The 10000-nt window shown below is 47.4% G+C and overlaps 1 protein-coding gene across 7 annotated transcripts in view; it reads left to right on the forward strand.

Moving 5' to 3' along the window:
- ets1 (v-ets avian erythroblastosis virus E26 oncogene homolog 1) overlaps nucleotides 1–10000 on the forward strand; it is a 79934-nt gene that overhangs the window by 56520 nt on the left and 13414 nt on the right. For 5 of the 7 annotated variants that reach the window (XM_063205515.1, XM_063205517.1, XM_063205519.1 and 2 more), the window contains 4 exons: nucleotides 6616–6738; nucleotides 8928–9128; nucleotides 9532–9606; nucleotides 9996–10000. The exon at nucleotides 9996–10000 is cut by the window's right edge and continues 244 nt beyond it. In XM_063205515.1, the coding sequence (XP_063061585.1) occupies nucleotides 6616–6738; nucleotides 8928–9128; nucleotides 9532–9606; nucleotides 9996–10000 (404 nt within the window). The remainder of the gene's footprint in view (nucleotides 1–6615; nucleotides 6739–8927; nucleotides 9129–9531; nucleotides 9607–9995) is intronic. The other 2 variants (XM_063205521.1, XM_063205518.1) reach the window with 2 other exon arrangements.

Raw genomic sequence — 10000 nt, forward strand, 5'->3', positions numbered from 1 at the left:
TGTTCAATTTGTGTAGCATTTTGAGGGTGTCTGTGGAAGGGGGAGAAGGCGTAGAAAGATACGAGTCTAAAGACACATGCAGGGCCGCTGATAGTGTTGACCAGACCCGGGACAAAATAATCTGAAAGAGACCCCCTTCACTCAATATAAACGTCGTAATAGGGTACCAATTCTGGGCCCCCTCTTTCCCTCTCCCCGGGACAACTGACCCCTTTGCCCCCACCCCCCCTTGTCAGCTTACCTGGACGCATGCAGGGGGATGCCAGTGTTTTGAGAGGAGGTGCTCTGTTTCGCGTGGGCTGTCTCGGCTGTCCTGAGTTGACAGCTCAAGTCGAGACAGACGGGTGGACGGGTGGATGTGTGGCAACAGAGCTGTCAGTCAGGATGACGGATGAGCCTGTCCAAACAGTCCGGTGGCAGCCTTTTTTGTCATTGGCTGCCATGCCCCCCGTCTTTGCTTTCTCTGTCTCTCGTTCTCTCGTTATGTGACTGTGTGTGTGTGTGTGTGTGTGTGTGTGTGTGTGTGTGTGTGTGTGTGTGTGTGTGTGTGTGTGTGTGTGTGTGTGTGTGTGTGTGTGTGTGTGTGTGTGTGTGTGTGTGTGTGTGTGTGTGTGTGTGTGTGTGTGCGTGCATGTGTGTTTGTGTTTGTTGTGTTTAGATGACCACCAGAAAGGGGGGACCACAACTTTTATGTCCACTGTTAGCCTGGCCATGGCCATGGTCAAAGTGTAAAGTACACCCTTACTACTCTCCAAAAAAGCCCCTTCCACTCCCCAAAGAAGCCAATTACTTGCAGGGGATCTTTGATCTTTTCCCTTCGGTTAATGGAGGGGGGGCTTCAAAGAGGCCTGGTGAGCCTCCATGTTTGTTAACCCCCTCCGCACGCACGCATACGCACACATGCACGCACGCAGACACGAAAGCATGCACATACACACAGACACGGATGCACGCACGCACACACACATACACACACACACACACACACACACACACACACACACACACACACACACACACACACACACACACACACACACACACGCACACACGCGCACGCACACTGTTTCAAGTCTTCATGTAGTGCATAACTTTTTTTGGCCGATGGAGAAGAAGCTGACAAAAGCAAACATGGCCAAATTTTGATGATTACAGCACTCAATAAGATGTGCCACATGTTGACATGGCGGACCACAGAAAGAATTTTAATATTTCGCAGGCTTAGACTTCTAGACTGTTCTCACAGACAAGCAGCATATTGCACTGTTACATACAGAGCTGCCACTTCATTGTCTTGAACGTTTTTTTTCTTTCTTTCGCGCAGCATTTGAATGTGTGGCATTTAGCTTTCTAGAAACAAAAGGAACAGGTGTGGCGCCTTTTGAAAGCTCAAAAGTTTCCATCCACATTGCAGCAAGAGCGCCGCTAGTATGAGTAGCGTAGTGTGAAGTCGGTCAAATGGCACCACCACCAGTGAGTGAGAGAGAGATGGGAGGTGCCTTAGTTGGCATTGACCCCACCACACCCAGCTGTACCCAAACTGGCACCTGGTTGGGTTTTTGTGGGGGGTGGTGGGTCACAGATGTGGCATGGAGGTGGCACGGGTGTGGCCAAACAGGCACAGCACAAGCCAAGAGTCATCAGACAGCACAACATGTGATGCGGCAACTGACCTTGTGGGCTCCTAACCTGAGGGTGGTTTGAAGAAAAATGGCATCCACTTGCATGGTGTATTTGAAGGTTTCAGAGGGGAAGATACCGCACACTCTTGTCCATCATGTTGAATTTCATTAAACAAACAACGTTTCGGGACAGTGTGGCCTTTCTCAAGTATTTGAAGGTTTAATATTGTGACAATGTTTTTCGACCCAACTTGGCCTTTCCCAGGTCACATACCCATTTGGGAGTGGTTGACGATCTTTAAACAATAGAGGTGGCAGTGTTGTTTTTTCATCGAAAGTCGTTAGCCGCTAAAAAAGATCTGAAAAAAACCCCGAACTTCTGGTTGTCAGATCTGTGTCGTGTCCATTAGTGGTCCGGCTGCATCTTGGGCCAACCTTGAATGCTCTCTGGGCTGCGTGGGCGCGAGGCGAGCAGTGCTGAGCAGCGAGATGAGCCTTAGAGGAGTGTAGAGAGCATAGCGAGGGGGAGGAGGATGAGAGCACTGCAAAGAGCAGTTCGAAAGTGCAGATAAACTGAGAGCCGTCCATCTCAAATAAACTGTCTCTTGCATCAAAGGAAGCCATAAGCTGGAGACAACTATCTCTCCCTTTTTTCTCTCTCTCCTGTTCTCTCTTTCTGTCTCTGTCTTAACATCTCGCTCTCTCTCACTCGTGCTCATTTTGCCTGTCTGTCTTTCTTTCTTTCTTTCTTTCTTTCTTTCTTTCTTTCTTTCTTTCTTTCTTTCTTTCTTTCTTTCTTTCTTTCTTTCTTTCTTTCTTTCTTTCTTCACTTAACCTATCTTATTTTGAGCAACAAGTTGTCTGTTGAAAACGAATGAAAAGGCACTTTGCTCTCTCTTCATCGCACCTTGCCTGTTTAGGAGGCGTGATAGTGTACGAGTGGCTTTCTCAGCACATACTGTAGCTTCAGTTTGTCTGCAACTCTCAGACAATAGGCATGATGCTCATGTAGCGTCTGATGTGTTTATTCTCTCCCTCAATGTCCTCTGACTGTCTTTCTTTTGTTCTTCCATCTCTCTCTGTCTGTCTTTCCGTCTCTCTCTCTCTCTCTCTCTCTCTGCCGTGCTTTCTTGTCCTCCCCTCTCTCTATTTCTTCCTCCCCATCGCTCTCTTTCTTTCTCTCATCTGAATGAAAGAAAGTGCTTGGTCTGTTCGTGCCAAACTTTCATGAGCCCATTTTCGTACATTTGGTAACAATGAATGGGTCTGGCGCTTGAGTCCGTTAGCACATTTGCCTGTGTGTGTGTGATCCACCATTCAAACAAAAGCATTAATCTTCTCCTTGAGGCTGCCTCATAGCTGCGAAGCACGTCAAATGCTTGCTTTCGTCCAAACAAATTTGCATTCCTAGGCTACAACCCCCCCATCCCATCGCCAGCATTTTTGCCACATCTCTCTCCTCTCTCTCTCTCTCTCTGTCTCTCTCTCTCTCTCTCTCTCTCTCTCCTCTCTCTCTCTCTCTCTGTCTCTCTCTCTCTCTCTCTCTCTCTCTCTCACTCTCTCTTTTTCTGATGAACAAATTCTGGAGAAAAGAAGGGGGTGAATTTTAGGTAATCGAAAATTGGGCTCGTTGTTGTTTTTCTTTCTTTCTCTCTCTCCCTCTCTTGCTTTTCCTTTTCCTTTTTTTGAGTACCGCCATGCAAAAGGGTCTGACGCAAAGCCAATAAAATGAAGTCGCTAATGTGCAATTAAGAGGTCCAAATGGAGTGGAGGGGAGGCGTCCCGGGCCTAATTGAATCACGCAGCAGCACATTATTGTTCCCATCCATTTGAGAGAGACTCTGCTTAATGTAGCTCTGTTCTGTCAAGTCCCATATCCCCCCTCCCCCCCAGCCTCACCACCACCACAGCTACCACCATGCTACTCGCCACCCACCCAGACCCAGTCCCAGACCCTGTTCTATCAAGCCCACCCTACCCCACATCCACCACTCTACAACCCTCATGTACCCTCCCTCCCCCCACATCCCACCAACCATCCATCCACCGAACCAGACCAAAGCTCTAAGCCCTACCAACAATCTCTCCTCCACCTCCTTCCCCCACCCCTCATCACCCGTGCCAGATCACAGACAAGATGTGGTGGGAATGAGTGAGACAGGAAAGTCAGTGAAAGAGATGGTGGCAGAGAGGGAGAGACACAGAGAGAGAGAGATAGAGAGAGAGAGAGAGAGAGAGAGAGAGAGAGAGAGAGAGAGAGAGAGAGAGAGAGAGAGAGAGAGAGAGAGAGAGAGACTGTGAATGAGAGATGGTGAAAGAGAGTGGTAAAAGTGAGGGAGAGAGAAAATAGAGAAAGAAAGAGAGGCTGTTGGGAAGGAAGGACAGCTGTTGTACATTCCAGACAGAGCCTGTCGCGTCAACGACGAGCGCAAGGGGAAAAAAAGAAAGAAAGGAAAAAAGAAAGTGTGGAGAAAGAGAGAGAGTGAGATAGAGAGAGAGAGTGAGAGAGAGAGAGAGAGAGAGAGAGAGAGAGAGAGAGAGAGAGAGAGAGAGTAGAAGGCAAAAAAGCATGAAGTACGAAGCAGTTTGAGCTGGCATATCAAACTCAGAGTGTGCAGTAGCACTCTGCCAGAACATCTGGGTGCATAGCCGAGTACACACACACACGCACGCACGCACGCTCGCACGCACGCACACAAACACAAAAGACAGCCACCATAGTTGGTTATGGCCCTACCCCCAAAAAATCCCTTGTCGTGTCGTGTGACACCAGACAAACCTTAACAGATCTCCATTAGTCTCTTCTTGTTAGGGTTAATATGGCCACCATACAACCCAACCCCCCATCACCGCCCATCACAACCCCTGTTTGACCTTTTTCTTATCCTCCAAATTAAGTCCACAGTCATCAGACCTTCATCTGTCTCTGCCTCTGTCTTTAACCTTGCCCCATATATCTACCTCTGCATTTACCACTTCCCTCTACTCCAGTATCTGCCCCAGTCTCTGCCCCTAGTCTCTGCCTCTGCTCCTGCCTCTGCTCCTGCTCCATGTCTCTCCCCCAGTCTATGCCTCTGTCTCTGCTCCGGTTTATGGGTCTCTCACTGGGGGGCCGCTGCCGAGCTGGCCCTATATTCGGAGACCTTAGGGGTTGGTTGAGGGCTGATGGTGGCAGTGTGGGTGGTGGTGGGGGTGTGGGTGGGCGTTGATGGGGGGTAGTAGTGGTTTACTAGGGGGTTGTCCCCACACTGTCTCCCCCGCTGCCCCTCCCTTGTCCCCATGCTCTGTCTCTGCCACCACCCCTAATTGGATCAGCGGGTAGTGGAGAGTCACTGGGCACTGTTTAACGGCATAAAAAAAAGCCCCCTCTGTGTGCCGCCGCCGCCACTGTGCTGCGTGCCCAGTGGCTGTACGGAGCAGAACAGAGACCCGTGTGTTCACCACCCCGTCAGCCCCCCCTATCCCCCACGCCCCCCCTGGCTAAGGCCCCTCGGGATGCCGCTGTCCACAAGGACTCCCCCCGTGACATCATCACCCCGTGGCCTCGACCTTGCGACCCTGACTGCTTGACCCCTGCTGCATCGGCTGGCTGACAGTAGCCCCTCTGTCTGTCCCAGAGGGGAGGCTGCAGAGACCGTGTGGTGTGGTGTGGAGGGCACTGGCCAGGTCCTCTGCTTGCTGTGCGGGACGTTTGAGGGGGTGGTGTTTGTGTGTGTGTGTGTGTGTGGCTTTGTGTGTGTGTGTGTGTGTGTGTGTGTGTGTGTGTATGTGTGTGTGTGTGTGTGGCTGTGTGTGTGTGTGTGTATTTATATATGTGTGTGTATATGTGGGTGTTGGGTTGGTTGGGGTTATCGAACACACATCATCCGACCCATGCTCGTACGTCCCTGTGCCGACCGCCTGGTTCCACACAATAGCCTCTGGTCGCTGGACCACCTTTAGGGCTTTGAACAAGGAGGTCAAGGGGATAAAAGGCCACACGCACACGGGGGTTCTGCCACAAGCTGGTGGGCGTATCGAATGACCAAACAAGCAAGCTATAAGCCAGTCAGTACACAAGCAAGCAGTAGCGGTCAAGCTGTTTTGTATTTTGCTTCCTGTCACAATAGCCAGACAAAGCCATTGACGTATATACTACAACATGGACAACATGCTTTTCTTGTATTCCATTCAACGGTTTTGAAGCATCCGTGATTGATTTGCAAGGATTGTTCCACTGTAGATTTCTGCATTTGCATCTTAGCAACGTTGACAACAAGCGCTGATAGGAGGACGGTTGTGTTCGACTGACAATCAAAAGAATTCTAAATTAATTCTAAACTGTCAACTAACAATGCTAATGCAAATCAACTAACAATGCTCATTGGTCATTGAAGCAATTTCAATAGCCCTCTAAAATAAACGGTCAGTCTTGTATTGTACTTTCTGCCACGTCAGATGGATAAAGCAGAACATCACGTTTTTTTAAAAAAAAAGCAGAAGCATCACATTTGTTCTCACACACACACACCCAATGACCTAATTTCAGGCTATCGACAAAGTGGCGTCCATGAGAGCTTCTGAGTATTTTGGGTTTCACAATCGATTAAATAAAGCCATGTATCATGAGAGTATGTAAATTTTGTGTTTTGCAAGCGATGAATCATTGTTCCAAAGAAGTGCTGGGCTGAGATATTCCCGCAAGCTATACTAACGCCTTCTACTCTCTCTCTTTCTCTCTCAATTTCAATTTCAATTTCAATAGCTCTTCATCTTCATTGACATGACAGAGCAGGCGTACATGACATGTAGTAGCAATACGTATCAGTAGTCACAATAATGTAGCACAGCAACCTAATCTAAACCTAACCTAAAACACACACTCTCTCTCTCTCTCTCTCTCTCTCTCTCTCTCTCTCTCTCTCTCTCTCTCTCTCTCTCTCTCTCTCTCTCTCTCTCTCTCTCTCTCTCTCTCTCTCTCTCTCTCTCTCTTGTGTTTGTCTTCTCTCTACAGTAGACCTGGACTGTGGAGACATGCCCCTGCTGACTCCTGGGAGTAAAGAGATGATGTCACAGGCCCTCAAGGCCACCTTCAGTGGCTTCACCAAGGAGCAGCAGCGACTGGGAATCCCCAAAGGTACACAAGACACAGACAGAAGCAAACAAAAGCACACATACCATACATACGCACGCACGCGCACACACACTCGCGCACACACACACACGGTAGTAGTCTGGGATGAACGCTGCCTCTGTTTGTCTGTCACGCAAAGTCAGGCTATTAGTCTGCATACTGTGGCAACTATTCAGCCGCTTATAGAGTTAGCCTCTAACTGCTCTGTGTCCTAACTGAATCAGAAGCGATGTGGACAATGGCAGCTCAGCGGCAGAAAAACTTTCAGCTTTTCCCCTCATGTTTGTTGGTCTACTCAGTTAGGGCATGATGCCATTACCAGCACACAACATTTAGCCTAATATATCTGATGCAGACTAAACCACAGGCCTACTTTCTTTTGCTTGTCTTGTTTTGGTTCTCAACATATTAACCCATTGATGCCTAAGGCACCTGAAGAAAAGGCTGCTGAATACCTAAGCTCTTTTGAAGAAATGTTATCCTCAGCCTATAAAAACCCAAATATCTCAGCCTCTGAAGCACATGACACATGCAATAAGTTGCTTTCAAATGCTAACACCCTGATATTGCATTAGAATATGTCCATTCAGCTCTAACATACCAAGACTTTTAACAAAATTGTCTCAAATCTCATGAGCTTGAATGTTGTGTCATGCAGCTCCAGGCGCCAGGGCCAATGTTGCGCAACGCAACATCCAGCATCAATGGGTTAAGTGATACTCTTATATTTTTCCGGCGCAAAAAAGTGTGGATTTCGGAGACCTGAGTTGAAGGGAGAAATGCCAAGAAGATAGGCACATGGCATCCATAAGCGGCAGTTGGGATGCAGTTGAGTTATGTTTCTGAAAATTGAGGAGGCAGGCCACAGAATGCTCCGCTACAAGCATCTCGGGCGGGGCCCCTCACGAAGCGTGCTCAGACCATGACTTTGGGTGGGTTGGGTTTAGTGTGGCCTCTCTGCAAATAGCTGGGGAAGAGAGAGAGAGAGAGAGAGAGAGAGAGAGAGAGAGAGAGAGAGGGAGAGAGAGAGAGAGAGAGAGAGAGAGAGAGGGAGGGAGAGAGAGAGAGAGAGAGAGAGACGATCATATGTCTGATCATATTGCACCGCATAAGAACCAGGGATGGATGTGTGTCGACGGCCAAAAAGCGGCCAAAAAGTGGCCAAAAAGCTCCATACATGTAAAAGGAGCCCTTGGCTCGGTTTTTTATCTCCACCACCAAGACCTCAGTTATGTTTACATCCTTACCATTTGACAAAATAATAGGCCATGTAAACAGAATAAGAACAGCCTCGCTGTCCTCAGCTCATGCGAGTCAAAATGTGTGACAGTGTGTGTGACAGTATCACACATTTGAGGTTATTTATTATAGTGCCAGGCTGTAAACTAGCAGCCAGAGACCAAAACAAAAGTCGAGAGAATGGGGCATTTTGGAGTTGGAGCAACTCGAACAGCCAGAAGGCCCACCACCACCACACACATTTGTAAAAAAATGTATATTATGTCTGTATTGTTTTTTTGTTTTGGTCTGGATTAAAAACACATGCCCAGCGAATGGTGATGGGGAAAAACAAGACTTTTTCTATATATTTTTTTTTTGGGAAAATTCGTCTGTGACTGTTTTAGACCCATTGCTGAAGTCACATTTCCAGACCATTAGAGCATTTCATAGATGTGTGGGCCATTCTTAGAAGCTGATCATAGTCTTGTGCGTGTTTTTAATAGACTCTGGCGGATCTGTTAGCCTTGGGGAAGACGGGAGAATGACCCCCCCATACTCCCCATCCCCCCACCCACCATCATCTCGCTCGGCTCACAATGGCTCTTCTTGTCTCTGTTTGTGCCCCCAACATGCACACACACACACACACACACACACACACACACACACACACACACACACACACACACACACACACACACACACACACACACACACACACACACACACACACACACACACACACACACACACACACACAAATACACATGCACACACGCAAGCACGCACGCACGCACACATGAGCGCACACACAAGTCAAAATTCCGTGGGTGGCCAGTGTACTTTCAACTCTACAGCACTTCATATTTACACAATATTCAGTAGAATTAACTCTTAAAAATGCTGCATCATCCAAAGAGTAAAATTACCACTATTTTAACCCTGCTATTTTTGCGCTCAACCACTTTCAGATCCCAGACAGTGGACGGAAGCCCACGTCAGAGAGTGGCTGACATGGACAGTGAATGAGTTCACCCTGAAGAACGTGGACTTTGACAAGTTCTGCATGAACGGCGCCAACCTGTGTGCCCTAGGCAAGGACCGCTTCCTTGACCTCGCTCCTGACTTCGTAGGAGACATCCTTTGGGAGCACCTTGACATGCTACAGAAAGGTATGCTTGAGAGGGGATGCTCTGTTTCAGAATACACTGTGTTGGACACTCATAAAATGCTTCATTTACACTGTATACACACAAACATTAGGAACTGTTGCCTACCTGTAGGTGCAATGACATTCAAGCCATCTTATTTAGTTGTCATACAACAGGGAATCAATTTGTGATCTATTCATGACATACAATAGATTAAAAAGTAACACTCATGATCAAAGTCATACAGTAGTCCTATTCCTAGATATTATCCTATATATAATATATAGGATATTTATAATGACTTTACATGCTCTACTGTCAAACCTGGACCATACCTATGTATGTGTAGGCCACTCTTGGGTGTCTGCTTTCATTGGTATCTAATGTTGTCATATTGTCTCTTCACATTTTGCCCACTTTGCAGAAGACAAGTATTTCCCCATCAACGGCTTGACCTCCTCATTCCAGGAATCCCGCTATACCTCAGACTACTTCGTCAGTGAGTATTGCTCCATCATCTTCATTATCAGATGTTCAGGTGTTACAATAAACAGACTGTTCAGATGTTAAGTTGGTTCTTGGTTATTATGATGAGATTGTGATGATGATAATAATGGTGATGATAATAATGATGATGATGATGACGATGACGATGACGATGATGATAAAGAATGGAAGATGATGTTAAGGAAGAAGATGGGGCAGGTGGAACATGAGGATGATGAGGTCCAGATAGCAATGTTAATAATGATGAAGATGAAGATGAAAATGATGGTGGTGATGTCTATTGATAGTTCATGATGTTGTTGATAACCCTAGCGGCCTATGTCATGAAGACAATAGTCAGTATTGTATTGTATTGTATTCTCCTCCCCGTCACCCCCCTAGGCTAT

The sequence above is a fragment of the Engraulis encrasicolus genome, chromosome 8, assembly GCF_034702125.1.
Source record: "Engraulis encrasicolus isolate BLACKSEA-1 chromosome 8, IST_EnEncr_1.0, whole genome shotgun sequence".
In the NCBI taxonomy this organism is placed as follows: domain Eukaryota; kingdom Metazoa; phylum Chordata; class Actinopteri; order Clupeiformes; family Engraulidae; genus Engraulis; species Engraulis encrasicolus.